This window comes from Chinchilla lanigera, unplaced genomic scaffold (assembly GCF_000276665.1).
Source record: "Chinchilla lanigera isolate Chin_1 unplaced genomic scaffold, ChiLan1.0 scaffold00022, whole genome shotgun sequence".
Lineage (NCBI taxonomy): Eukaryota > Metazoa > Chordata > Mammalia > Rodentia > Chinchillidae > Chinchilla > Chinchilla lanigera.
Window position 1 is genome coordinate 1,827,697 of NW_004955423.1, and position 15,096 is coordinate 1,842,792.

The following is a 15,096-nucleotide window of genomic DNA, read 5'->3' on the forward strand; positions in this document are numbered from 1 at the left end:
TAAGTTAATCCTCCCAGGAGTGAGATGCCTGAGGCTGTAGTTTTTATCTGGATGAGCTTGGATCCAGGTGTCCTTGGCTGTGATCTTGTCTTATCCTTTGAGGCTTTCCAGCTTCATCCACCATTACAAGCTTTAGTGGGGATTAATGACTGACAGAGTTTCACTTACTGTGAGTCCATTGCCCACTTCCAGACAAGTGGCCTAGGCTTTGGACAGATTCACAAGTAAACATAAAAAGCCAATTGGTTAATTTAAGTCCTGCTTAGTGCTGCTTCATAGTGGTCTCCATCAACCACCATTTTACAGTATATCTCTGTGAATTTGACTGCTCTAGGTGCTTGTATAAATGGAATCACACAAAATCTGTCATATCTGTTACCGGCTTTTTAAATCATAATGTTTTTAAGGTTTATCTGTGTTGTAGCATATGATCAGAATTTTGTTCTCTTTTAAAAGGCTAAATGATATCCCCTGTTATATACTGCATTTTATTTATCCATTCATTCATCAATGAATACTTGAGTTATTTTCCTCTTTTGATTGTTAAAAATAATGCTGCTATTGTAACAGCAAGGAGCCACACATACGTGACCACAGAAAGTTGAGGTTCATATCCATACTAACAGAGAAGAGCCATATCATGATTTTATATAGATAAAAGCAAGTTTATTATAAAAGCATAGCAGATATGAGCATAGTCAAATAATACGTTACCACACACAAGGCAGGAGACAGCACCAAAGATAGAGAATCCTCTGGGGAAGGATATTCTGTGAGATGGTGCCTTGGGCAGGTGAGAGACAAAACACTGCACTGTACCCAGTTTGTGCTGTGTTCACAAAAGTGCGGTGTTTAAACAAAGTGACTTGGTGCCAGTAGGCCTGTGTGGCTGAAAGGATTATTGTCAGCCTTGACTAGAGCCAGGGAATGGTCAGTTCTTTGTGTATATTAATAGTTATCTCTATACATTCCTTTCTCAGGAGATAGTCAGCCTCCCTGCAGAAAGACAGAAGTCAAGGTCATTTCACTAAACACCTGCACTTTATGGATTCTCACTTTTAACCCTTTCCCTAACAGCTATACACAGGTGTATAGATACCTGTTAAAATGCTTGTTTAGATTTTTTTGGATATACATTCATAAGTAGAGTTGAATTTTATAATTCTATATGTATTTAATTTTTGAGGACCTACCATAGTGTTTTCCACAGTAGCCATAATACTTTCTTTTCCATTAACAACACCAGGATTTGTTATTTTGTGTTCTGGAAGTAGTTCATGTGAAGTGGTATCTCATGGTAGTTTTGGTCTACATTTTATTAATGATTGGTAACATTGAGCACCTTTTCATATGCTTATTGGCCATTTGTGTATCTCCTTTGGAGAAATGTTTGTTCACATAGTTTAAATTTTATTATTTCTTTCTAATTAACAAGTCATATTTTACATATTACATGTTATAGTATAATATTTCAGTACATGTATACAATGTGTACTGATTAAAACAGGGTAATTACCATTTGGATCTCCTTATCATTTCTTTATATTTTGAACCTTCTAATGCTTTTCCAGTTCTTCATGAAATATACAGTAGGTGTTGTAAACTGTTGTCACCCTGTGGTGCTGCATAGCACTAGAACTTACTCCTCCCACCCAACCATGTTGATACCTGTTACCTAACGCTCCTGTCTACTCTCTCCCCCTTCCTAGCCTCTAGTAATTACTATTCTACTTTCTATTTATATGCATAGTGCCTCAAAATATGGGATTACACTCTCTGCATCTGTCTGTTTCTGTCTCTCTCTCTACTGGAGGTTAAACTGAGGGCCTTTGTCCTGAACAACATCCCTATCCCCTGTTTTACATTTTATTTTTATTTTGAGACAGGGTCTCACTAAGTCACTAACTTACACAGACTAGCTTCATATTTGCAAGCCACCTGCCTCAGCACTGGGATTACAGGTGTGTGCTACCATGGCTTGCGGTATCACTTTAATATGATGATTTCACTTCCTTTGGCTATATACTCAGAAGGAGGCTGTGAGGCTGAATCCGTATTTGTTCAGCCTGCAGCACTCAGTGTGCCTCCTGCTGGCCCGTACCATGGATAGAAGACACAAATTACCAGTATCAGGAGCACGCAGTGGATCTGTTTATTGTGATTTTGATTTGCAGTTCCCTGATTAGTGATGATGAACATTTTCTGGGTTTTTCTTGGCCTTTGTATTTCTTCTTTTCAGAAATATCGATAGGAATTGCCTATTTTTAATTGGATTGTTTTTGTTGTTAGAGAAGTGGTTTGCAAATGTTACTTCCCTTTGTGTAGATTGTCTCTTCACTCTGATGATTGTTTTCTTTGCTATGCAAAGCATTCTTAGTTTGAAATCCCTTTTATCTATTTTTGCTTTTGTTCTTTACCCTTGTTTTAAAGTGTTATTTTTTGCAGGATTGGAGATTGAGCCCAGGGCCTCCCACATTAGGTAGTGCTCCACTACCAAGCTACATTCCCATCCTTTGTTTTTTGCGGGGGAGGGTTGAGACAGGGTCTTACTTTGCATTGCAGGTTGGTCTTGAACTCACAGCAGTCCTCCTGCTTCAGCCTCTCAAGTGCTGGATTTACAGGCATGTGCCATCAAGCCTGGCTCAGCCTTTTAAAAAATTTTTTATTTTTGAGGCAAGGTTTTGTTAAAGTGACCAGGCTGACCTTGAATTTGCCATTCTCTTGCTTCAGCCATTCAAATAGCTCGTATTATAAAACAAGCTAACCCACTAATAGCAAAAAATAATTTTAAAGCCCAGGTATCTGAACTGTACCCATTTACTTTTTTTTTTTTTAAATTTAAAAATATTTTATTCTTTAGAAAATACAACATTTAACCATCCTGTCCTGCAGCGACCCCTGCTTCAGCCCAACTCAGCCCACCCACTGTGGCTGGGGCTTCTGGGCTGTGCTGGGACCCCAATCTCAGGTCTTCTGAAGGCCGGTTTTGTGCCAAGGATCTGATCCAGGACCCTTGACCCAGCCAGAGAGGGCCCTGAGCACCATAGACACACATACGAGAAGCAGGGACAGCAACGGAAGGGTCACAAAGTGCTGGCCCAGTGGCCCTTGGAAGCTGCAGGTGTTCGGCCATCAGCCCTCTTGCCCTTCAGTCAGCACCTCCCTGGAGCCCAGGCTGGGAAGGAGGGAGGTATTGGGAACCAAGGTAGGCAACCCTATAGTCTGCACACCAGTCCAGCTCTGTCTGGCCACCTAGCTGTCATCTCCACCCTCACCAGGTCCCTGGATGAGGTGCTTGTGGCTTCTCTAACTCCTAGGGCCCTTGGGCTTGGTGAAGGCCTGCTTGAGGACATGTTGCTTGGGGTGGACTTCATTATAGAAGAACTCAGCGATCAGCTCTGTCACACTGCCGGTCTCGGTCTTCTTGGAGATCTTCAGCTGGAAGTCCTGCCCTGTGGAGTCAAGGAGGTGGTTCTTGTTTGGAATAGAGCATGCACTCTTGATGCTGCATTTGTAGTCTGATATAGAGTAGGTGAACATCACATACTCAAGGGGGTTACCCTCGTGGTTGTGCTTATGGAGGAAGAAGTAGTGCAGCATCTCAGGGCACCCAGAAGGGTAGTTGGGTCACATGTGTGGGCTCTGTATGCACCAGCTCGATGGTCTCCTGCTCCAATTCCAGCTTTAGCTGGATATAGTTGATGGTTTTCTGCTTGAGCTGCTGAAGTACTTGCTGGGCCCCTCCCTTTCCCTCTATGCCCTTTCACCTCCCCAACCTGCATCTCTCTTTATCCTATGCCTTGGCAAAGGATTCCTTCAGCTCCTCTGTGGCTCAGATGCCTATCTGGTGTGCCATGGCTCCATGTCCCGCTTGTCCATGCTGTTGGAGCCACCTCTTGGCCCTGACTGGGCTGTGCTCACTGGGCCTGGAGGAGGAGGAGGAGGAGGAGGGAGGAGGGGGAGGGGGAGGATGTGGTAGCTGGCGAGCCTCAGGTAGCTTCCTGGAAGGTGCAGAAGGACCCCAGCGGCACCCACCGCCCCCACCACAGGCATTGAGGGAAGGGGCGGGATTCCCCCTCTCTCTTTTTTTTTTTTTTAAATCAAATGAGAGTTGGAGGTATAGCTTAGTTACAGAGAGCTTTCTTAACATGTGGGAGGCCCTGGGTTTTGAGCCTTTCTTTGGAAAGTAAGATTTGTTGTAGAGTAAAATTCTGACCAATCTGCTGGAATCTCCAGCCTTCGACTATCAGTCTATCAAGAAGTAAAGGTCTATAGCTGGGCATGGTGGTACATGCCTATACAATAATCTGAGCACTTGAGGCTGAGGCAGGAGGATCACTGTGAGTTCGAGGCCAGCCTGGGCTAGTGAGTTCAAGACCAACCTGAGCTGCATAGCAAAATAGTGTTATGGTTTGTATGTAGATGTACCCCCAAGCCTCATGTGTTCATAGGGATTTTTCAGAGGTGGCTAAGTCTAGTGTGTGTGATGCTGGGATTAAAGGTATGTGATTATTAAATCGGTCCACTGATTGGTTTGGTACTGCTCTAACCCCAGTAGTCTGGATAAGATGCAAGGGACAGAAAGATACTATTAAGGTCTCTTGTTGCTTTTGCTGTCTTTGGCTGCCTTAAACTGTTGCCCTTCTGCTATGTGCCACACTGCCTTGGCGCCAGCCAATTATGGACTGAAACCTGTATACACGGTGAGCTAAATAAGCCTTTCCCTCTTTAACTTTGAGTATCAGGTATTTTGTTTCAGCAATGAGAAAAGTAACTGTAAGATACCCTGTCTCAAGGCCTCTCCCCAAACCCCATAAGGGTCATCATGGCTGAATGAGGATATTTTGCAACTGCTGTTTCTTAATTTGTTAGGTACAGACATTCTTCAGACTACTATAATCTGGTTTCTGATTGCTCACGGTGAAATGGACTCGTAAAATCATTAATGAGCACATCTTTTGCCAAGTTTTGGTTGTGCTCAATCTCCCTAGTAGTTAAGTATAAATAACTCCAACTAGCCTGCATATCTTATGTTTAAGACTTACTAGTGCTATGGCCTTTATTGATTGATTGATTGATTGTGCCAGGAATTGAACTCAGGACCTTGCACTTGCCAGGCAGGTGCTGTGCTGTGTGGCCTTATTTAAATTTTGTAGTGTCTTTGGGATTGTTGCTCACTTGTGAAATGGGAAAAACAACATCTGCTTCTTAACATTTCAGTGATTAAATGACTATACATAAAGAGTACTTACAATGTGCCAGACACAATTTAAATGCTCAAAAAATGCTTCCTGATATTTTTTTCCTCTCCTCTTAAAACTTGTTTGCTAAACCTGTGCAGTACCACATAAATGGGAGTTGCACCGAGTATAGAAATTAGGTAGCATAGAAGGCTGTTTACAATTGTACTACAGAGTTCCTGAAAATCATATTATGTGAAAACTGGTTTTTTTTTTTTTGTATCAGGAATCGAATTCATGACCTTGCTCTTGCCAGGCAGGCTCTGAGCTATATATGCCCAGCCCGGAAACTGTATTAAAGGTGTGATTGGGATGCTATTTTAGACACTTTTCCATGGAACTGTATGAAATGTAGCAAAGATTAACAGGGTAAGGGTTGCCTTTAATGTGGCATCCTCCATGCTTTGCATAGAGGCTTATATAGTAAACACTCAGTAAATATGAGCAGACTAAATGATATAATACGTATAAAGTGCGTAGAACAATGTCTGGCATACCTTAAATCTTCAAAGAGCGCTTGCTGATGCTTTTCTCCCTCTCTCCTCTTTGAATTTTTTATTTTGTTTTTGTTTTGAAACAGGATCTCACTATGTAGTGCAGGCTGGCCTTGCACTTGGTTTTGTAGCCCAGGCTGTCCTCAAACTCGTGGCCATCCTCTTGCCTCAGCCTCCCAGATGCTGGGCTTACATGCATGCTGGCTACCTCTTTGAAATTTTGTTTCATAGACTGACACTTAGTAAAAATGAGTACAACAGAAAATTACACGAAGCTCTTGGCCTGTATACTGTTCTTGGTCTGCTTATATCAAGGAAGGAAAATGAGCCTTTGGTTGGCAGTGCTCTAGTAAAGGACAGCTTTGTGGGAATAGAAGAGTAAGAAAATTGTTGAGAGATAAGAGAACAGAAGGAAGCAGAGAGGAGGGTGAGTACCGCACAGATTAGAGAAGTTGGAGTGAGTAGCAGGCACTTTGGAGAAGCCAGTAAGAGACAAGATAAAATGGTTTTGCACTCTGGTGTGGTGGTGGAAAAAGTCTCTTGAGTCCTCATTAGCCTTTGAAAGTGTTTGAACTTCTGTGTTAAAAGCCATTCCTCTGGTTTTTGTACTTTTTGAAGAAAGATTGTAAATTGATACATTGTAAGCTTCTTATATAGAGAAACTGTATGTAAACAAATGCTAATTATATTATAAAAATTACCGTATGCATTATTTCTGTAAACAGGTATGAAAAAATAATAGGAAATACCCCACTGCTCTAAGGAAAGGAAAAAGATTGGGGTACAAAATGGTGAATCTAAAAAGAGAAAACAATTATTTGTTTACAGCTGAAATGTAGACATTATGAAATGTTTAGTGCCATACTACACATTGTTTTTTAGGAATTTGACATTTGATATTTAGAGATCTATCAGACATTTGACTTGTGATTAGTAAAATGCACTTAAACCAGAGGGGGAATGTTGTGCCTTAGGATTGAGATTCTGGAAGTCATTAACTGTAGCTGAGACCTTTTCTCATTTATAATTTTGGATCTAAAATTGGAATCTTTAAAAATAGTTATTGTTTGTGGGGGGAGTTACCAACATCCTTAATTCTAATAATTCATAAAGTGAGATAGTAGCTAGATTCTTTCTCAAGGAAAATCTTACTCAAAATATTATAGTAGTAGCTAAAGCTTTTAGAAAAGTGAGACATATAATTCCCATGGCAGTGATGGCAAACCTTTTAGAGCTTTCAGTAATACACATGGCCTGCTGCAGCATATGTAGGTTTGCCACCATTGCCATAGTACAAACTTTGCCCCTTCAGAGTATACAATTCAGTGGCATTTATTATATTCACAAGGTTTGAAGCTGTCACTATAACCTCTTCTAGAACATTTTCATCACTTCCAAAAGAAACTCATTATCCAATAGAAGCTATTCTCCATGCTTCTCCCTGGCCCATGGAAACTACTAATTTTTCTGTCTTTAGAGTTCCCTGTTTTGGACATTGTTGTGTCCTATTCTGGGCATAAGAATGGAATAATATAATATCTCACTCTTTATTGTGATTGCTAACCTTTTTTAATGATAGGTTTAGCATTTTCAAAGTACTATATGTTTATTTCAAATAGTAAATGTGTAACACCTCTATGAGGTAAACAGGAACTTTGTGATATAGTTACACTGTCAGATTTATTATGCTTCCATGATGTCTCTTTACTCATAGAGTAAGGAAGGAGGTTCATAGGCAGCAGGATAAAGTTTGAAAAAATAGAGTTAAAGGAAAAACAGGACATGATGAGTTTCCTTTTGGCTAGAACTACCATCTTCTAGTAATTTGCTGAAATGACCCACAAAGAGAAAAGTGAAAGGAACCCAATATGTATTCTCTAGGCCTTTTAGAAAACATTGAGTTTGGCCACATATATGTGAATCTATATAAAGAGTGATATTGTAGACATCAGGGCAATGGATACTGTTAAAAAAGGAATGCCATGCAAATGTTACCATGGCAAAAGTGGAGGAGCCTCCTGGTACACAGCATGCTGTTGGTGTTGTAAACGACCAAGGCAAGAGGGAAATTCTTGCTAAGAGAATTAATGTGTATTAAGCATAGTAAGAGCCAAGATAGCTTCTTTTTTATTTTTTATTTTAATTTTTAATTTTTTGTTTTTTTTGTGATAGGGTCTTGCCAAGTAGCTCAGGCTGGCCTCAGATTCACTGTGCAACTCAGGCTGGCCTTGAACTTGCAGTGATCTTCCTTCCTCAGCCTCCCAAGCACTGAGATTACAGGTGTGACCCACCGCACCCGGCCGAGATAGCTTTTTGAAAAGCATGAAGGAAAATGATCAAAAAAGAAGGAAGCAAATGCAAAAGGTATCTGGGTTAAACTGAAATGCCAGCCTGCCTTGCTTGGTGAAGCACACTTTTTGAGAATAAGGGGGAAGGAGTGTGAGCTGTTGGAACCTATTCCCTAGGAATTCATTGTATAAGCTGGGGATTTAGTTCTGCTGCTCACTACCTAACTTACTGGCTAAAGTGTTCTAGGCCCTGAGTTCAATACCAGTACTACTTAAAAAATGAAAAAAGCTCCCCTGAATCGTAGGGATAGTTTTCTTAATTGAGTAGGAGAACTGAGTGTGGGGGCGAATGCCTGTAATCCCAGTACTCTGGAGCTGAGGCAGGAGGATTGCCAAGAGTTTTTTTTTTTTTTTTTTTTTTTTTTTTTTTTTTTTTTTTGAGACAGGGTCTCCCTATGCAGTTCAGGCTGGCCTTGAGCTTGCTTTGTAGCCCAAGCTGGTCTCGTACTCACAATGATCCTCTTGCCTCAACCTCCTGAGTGCTAGGATTACAGGTGTACGCCACCACACCCAGCTTGGATTGCCTAGAGTTTGAGGCCAGCCTGCACCAAATAAGGAGTCCCTGCCTCAAACAAACTTTAACAAACAAACCCCTCAAAGACCTCCCCAAACCAAAAACAAACAAAACAAATTGAGTAGAAATGAGGTGCCCTCACCCCAGAGAAGTACTTAGAGCAGATTCTTTACTTAGAGCAGATTCTCATTTTGTACCCACTGAGTTGTGTCAGTCTTTACTCTGAAGCATTTTTCATCCTGAAAGATGTAGAGTACATGTCTTTTTTTTTTTCTTTCCTGGTACTGGGAATTGAACTCAGGGCCTCGCACTTACCAGGAAGGTGCTTTGCCACTGAGCTACATCCATGGCCTTCTTGCTGAAAGATGTGAAGTGACTTACTGTGCAACGGATGTATACCCAACTGGTTAGAAAATGGCCAGATATTTTATGAAATATTTATATTGGCTTGAAGATAGTCCCTCTAAAATCACCATGAGAAAAAGATGTATGGCAGTAAATAGAAGACGGTCTTGCTTTACAACTAAATGAGGAAGAGTATTTGGCAATATATCATAAATAGCTCTATTTTAAGGATTAAGAATTTGCCTTTGAAGCACTGTCCTTAAAATAAATTGTTTAAAGCAAAAAAACCCCCCAAAAAACAACTCAAAACAGAACAGGATGTGGTAAGTGGAAAATAATTCAGTCCTGTAGGATTTCTTTTAGAACCATAAATATTAAACTTTATTGAATTGTAACTGTAGTTAAGTATTTTAACTTTATTTATGCAGTTAAAATTTGAGGATGAGTTATTGAGCTTTTAGTATTTAGGCTGAATCCTGTTTCATGAAGATAGAAAGTATATCAGAATTGTGCTCTTGGTTATTTCAAACTCTAAATATAAGCCTGTTGTTACAGGGAGAAGAAAGGGTATGATAAATTAATTTGTTTTAATAAAAGCAAATAATAGGAGGTTTTGACTTTGCAGCATGTGACTTTGGTAGTGCGGTGGATTGACAACTGGTGGTCAACTTGTGACATGCAGCTGAACTGAAGGATTGTTGCCAGCAGCATAAAAAGGAAAACTGGAGAGGAAGAAGTGGGGCTGTTGGTTCTCCTAGAGGAGCTTGTCATGCTGACTTTCCTGATATGAACTTGGGTGTTCTCATCGTTAGAGGCGATTGGGACCTTATTGTCGATGAGAATGGCTACAGTTCACTTTGGGGGAGCTCTGGTCCTTACTTTGAGCATTGCTTCCTGGCTGTGGAGGGGAAGATGGTGCACTGTTCAGTGTCCTGGAGAAGCTTGTTGTGCTGGCTTTCCTGATACGAACTCAGCTGTTCTCGTTGTCGAAGGAGCTCAGGACCTCATTGTCGCTGAGGATGGCTGTGGTCCTTTTTGGGGGAGCTCTGGTCCTTTGAGTGTTGCTTCCTGGCTCCAATGCAGATTCCCCAGCCCAGTGGCACAGATCCTTCATCCTGCTGGCAGAGACTTTCTAGCTTCCACCGCTGACCTTTTGGTCTTCCCGGTGCAGATCCATGGAACAGACTTGTATGAGACATTGTCATGGGCTCTAGGCCTCTGGTTGGACTCGTGCGAGCATTATCATGGGCTCTAGGTTGTCAGCTGGACTCACGCAGGACATTGCTATGAGATCTAGGCCCTCAGCTGGATTTGGGTCTTTAGTGTGTGGACAGATTTCCTGACCTCTTCGAAACTTGATTCTTTGGATGACAACTACCCTATAAATTAGGTGTCCCATATTGTTCTCCTTGTAAACCATGACTACAACAAGGAGGGACTATGACAAGTATTACTGTATGTGGAAGTTATAATTATATTTGAAATTGATGGTCAGTACTAGTCACATATGCCATTTTTCTAGACATTTTATGTTTTATTATAATGTGCTTTTGGGATGCAAATTAGTGCCATTTTCATGATAGAATTTGTAGGGTTTCTGTAGGGAAATTCAGTAGGCTGACAAATCATACTGTCTTGTTTGCCATGGCTTCTTTCCATTTTCTGGCACAAAGAAAGTTTCAGCTTAATTATTTAATTTCTATTTGACCATTTTACTCTGGTGAGTTGTGCTGATCTTGGAGTATGCCGGTTTCTTGGAAGCAGGCATAATGATCTGCCTTGTGCTTCTTTCCTTTTGGTCACATACTTCATCCTGCTTGTCCTTGTTGGAGGTTTTCCCTCAATAACCAGTCACCAAATTCCTTCTATGAAGTCATTCTCAAGGAAGATAAATTCTTTTTTTGAGACAGGGTTTCGTTGTGTAGTTCAGGCTGGTCTTGAACTCATTATGTAGCCAAGGTTGACCTAGAACTCATGACAATCTTCCTGCCTCAGCTTCCCAAATGCTGGGATTATAGGCATGCACCAACCTGGCCAGTGAATTCTAAAAAGGAAAAAATGCAAAGAAAATGAGAAATCATCTCAGGTTAATAAAACTCTTGCACCTGTGTAGCACTTGTAATTGAATCCGTCTTCTCAGAAGTTCCATCCTCAGGTTGAGTAGCTTAACTGTGTCCTAGAGACATTTTTTCATTTTATCCTTTTCTTGTATAGAAGTTTCCTGCCAGATTGAGATGGAGGAAGTAGAGCTAGACAGCCATGTATGTGTTTAGATTAAAAAGGAGGGCTGGGGATTTAGCTCAGCGGCAAAAGCACCTGCCTGGCAAGCGCAAGGTCGTGAGTTAGGTTCCCGGTACCGGAGAAAAACCAAAAAAAAAAAAAAAAAAAGGAAAGCTTTTCGCAACTCCTGAGGAAAGTAGTATCTGTTGCCAGAAGTCTGGGTGGGATTTTGTGTGTGTGTGTGTGTGTGTGTGTGTGTGTGTGTGTTGATTTTTTTTTTGTTTTGTTTGATAGTTTGGATTGAACCTAGGAAAACTCTGCTGCTGAGCTCACCCCTTACCCTTTTTATTCTTTATTTTGAGGCAGGGTCTTGCTAAATTGCCTAGACTGGGCTCAGACTTGTGATCTTCCTGCCTCAGCCTTCCAAGTAGCTGGGGTTACAGGTGTGTGACATTGTTCCTAGCTAAAGAAGCTTTTTTTCTTTTTGGGTACCAGAGATTGAATTTGGGACCTTGTGCTTACCAGGCAGGCAATTGTGCTGCTGAGCTATATTCCCAGCCCCAAGAAGCTTTTTAATGATATTTTTAAAAAGTACAATTCCACCAAAACCTTTTTTTGTTGTTTGTTTTCTTAAGACAGGCTCTCAGTGTGTTGTTTAGGCTGGCCTTGAACTCACTGTGTAGTTTAGGGTGGCCTCAAACTTGCAGTGATCCTCTTGTCTCAACCTCCAAAGTGCTGAGGTTACAGGCATGCACCATCATGCCCAGCGACATAAAAAAAGGTATTATACCTTATCTTCTATAAGGTAAACTTTTATCATTGAGGATGTTTAGTATTGCATAGATATTCAAATATGAGAGTAATAATGACTATTCAACTTTCGTTTATATACTTTTTTCTTTCAGTGAGTTGTATATATATTTGATTAGAACACTGGCAAAGTTTATAACAACTATGAGGACATACGTATAATTCAGTAGACAGGAGAGGAATTTTACAATGTAGTCCTGGTTGCTCACCTAAAACAGAAACTCATTTGTAACCAACTCTTGACATTTAGCTCTTATATAGTAATTGGTGCTGTAAAGTAGTTATTGTTAGTGTTACCAAAATGCCAGGGTCATGTTCCACATGATGAAGAGTGAAACTGGGGATGGAGGAGTAGGATGCAAGCAAATTTGTTTAAGAGAGTAAAGGCAAAAAAGTAAAAGATATAAAAACAAGGAAGTAAAGCTCTCGCTAGGCAGGAGGGGGTTCTGAGTAGGATACACATGAGGGCTCTTTGTCTAGGGGCTTTTAAAGGATTTAGAAGGGAGATTGGGCTGTTGTGTAAGCAAAATAATCTCTGCCCGATAGGAGGCTACATATTTTTTAGGATCTAATCTATCTAGTGTTCATGCAGTGTCTGTGTAGGGCTCATGTCTCTTGAGCCAGTGTCCTACCTGATCATGCTCTGGGGAGGTACCAGACAGCCAAAGATGTTTTTGTAAGATCCCTGGAGGGTTGTGACTCAGCAGACTCTGTTTTGGACTTCTTGGCTCTATTTTGGGATCTAATAGAATCCTAACTCTTGTCTCACTGATTCCTGTTACAGTAGGAAATACACTATTCCTTCTGGGCATGTCATTTATATTTCTGAATAGCTCCAGCTCCTAGAAAATTCTGCCTTGAACTTCTTTCACTATTTTTACCACTTATCATACTGTCTTGGTTACTTTCCTCTCATTGCTGAGACAAAATACCCAACACCCAAAATGAAGGAAGGAAAGGTGTATTTCACTTACAGTTTATGGAGGTTTCAGTCCATACTTGACTGGCTACAAGCCAGAGTGGCACATGGCAGAGGGCAACTGTTCATGGTGGCGGAAGACAACAAAGCAATAAGCACAAAAGGGAAGAGTGGTGGCCAGCAGCCTGTCCCTTACATTGTATGCAAACTACCCGCCCCAGGGCAGGTGTGGATCATGGATCAATCATAAATCCTAGAAACCCATCCCATAACTGCATGAGGATTTAGGGGGACATGCAGACACAAAAAACCATAACACATACTTTTCTTCTTGTGGAGCTGGTTCCTCTTCTGTGAAAATACTCTTTAGTGGTTTGAGTACAATTTGATGAGGGGGTCTCATTACATCTTGTTTATGCCAAACACCCTGTTTCTGTTAGTCATGTCATAGATTTCCCTATTCTGAATATCTAGTAGACATTTTTTAATTCCTTGGCTTTTAGATGGTTCTGACTAAAATCCTAATGAAGACTATACTTTATATCTGGACTCAATAGGCATACAGATGTGTGTGTGTACATATACATATATGTATGTTAGTTTTTTTGAGACAGGGTCTCAAATGTGTAGCCCAGGTTGGCCTTGAACTTGGAAATCTTTCTGCCTCAGCCTCACAGGTGCTGGGATTCCAGGCATGTATCACCATGCCTGGACTTGTAGTCTATGTTTTTAATGTATATGTAAGTAAAACAAAAATTTTATGAGTACTTATTCTTAACTTTGCTATTTTCTGCTGTTTTTCATTTTTAAAACATGCTAATATTACCTGTGAAAGTGGTATTAGTTGCTGTGTTTTAGCCTGCAGTTTGGGAAACCCTATTCTGGCTTTTTCAGGCTAGAAACATATAGTTTGAAATAACCAATTTCCAAAACCTGGATGTTAGGATAATGGCTGCTAAACAGGTTTTACGTTATTATCTCAAGAAGAACATTCTGATGGTAATTACTAAATGAAACGTAACAGGACTGTCAAGTTCTTGGTAATAAGTGCAATGACACTAAAATATATGCTACATTTATTTTCATCCTCAGGTGGCGTCAGACAAGGTTGCAGAAAAGCTGAGTTCTACTCTCTCATGGGTGAAGAACACAGTATCGCATACAGTCAGTCAGATGGCCAGTCAGGTGGCAAGTCCATCTGCTTCATTACACACTACATCCTCCTCTACCACACTGTCGACACCAGCCCTTTCACCATCTTCCCCGCCACAGCTAAGTCCTGACGACTTAGAGCTCCTGGCTAAACTGGAGGAACAAAACAGGTGAGTGCGCTGCATGACATTTCTTTTCCTAATTATCATACAAACCCAACTATAGTGAAAATTGTAAATATATACTCATTAAGAATGTTTATTTTCCAGTTTTTGGCTCATTTACCAAACCTAAAAAAAGTACTCAAATCTTTTTGTGCAGGTGGATTAGGCTTAAAGCAGACTAAAATTTTCTTCTAGTATAGATAGCTTTAGGAGATTTATTTTCTTGTCTTATTTTTTCCTTTTTGAGACAGGGTTTTATTATGCAGTTCAGGCTGGCCTTGAACTTGCAATGATCCTCTTGCCTCAGCCTCTTGAGTGCTGGGATTACAGCTGTGCTGCAACATGTCCAGCCTGAGATTTGATTTGTTTTCTTAATAAATTTCCTCAGTCCTTCCTGAATTGTATAAAAAAAATGTTTTTTGGATGATGCTGGGGATTTAATTTAGCCCAGGACCTTATACATGTTAGCTAAGTGTTCTGATATTGAGCTACATCCCCAGCCTTACCATTTTTATTTTAAATTCTCTAAGTTAGTAAGGTATGGGGCATGTGGCAGTATTACTAACTACTTAGGCTGAGGCAGGAGGATTTCGGAGTTTCAGGCTAATCTGGGCAACACCATGAAACTCTGAAAACATATACGCATGCATATCTTTCACTACATAGTCTCTTTTGGTTTAAGTGTAAAATAATTCAACCCAATATGGATATCTGATTTGTGGATTAGAGAGGGAAATCTTTTCATAAATGTATCTATACATTTACATTTATGAAATGTATAGATACATTTAAATGTATGTAAATGTATCTATACATTTACATTTATGAAATGTATAGATACATTTAAATGTATGTAAATTTACATACATTTAAATGTATCTATACATTTA

General features: G+C 40.3%; 1 protein-coding gene across 9 annotated transcripts in view; it reads left to right on the forward strand.

Annotated features, from left to right (window-relative positions):
- Evi5 (ecotropic viral integration site 5) overlaps positions 1 to 15,096 on the forward strand; it is a 213,307-nt gene that overhangs the window by 43,442 nt on the left and 154,769 nt on the right. For all 9 annotated transcript variants that reach the window (XM_013514419.1, XM_013514420.1, XM_013514422.1 and 6 more), the window contains exon 2: positions 13,983 to 14,212. In XM_013514419.1, coding sequence (XP_013369873.1) covers positions 13,983 to 14,212 — 230 coding nt within the window. The remainder of the gene's footprint in view (positions 1 to 13,982; positions 14,213 to 15,096) is intronic.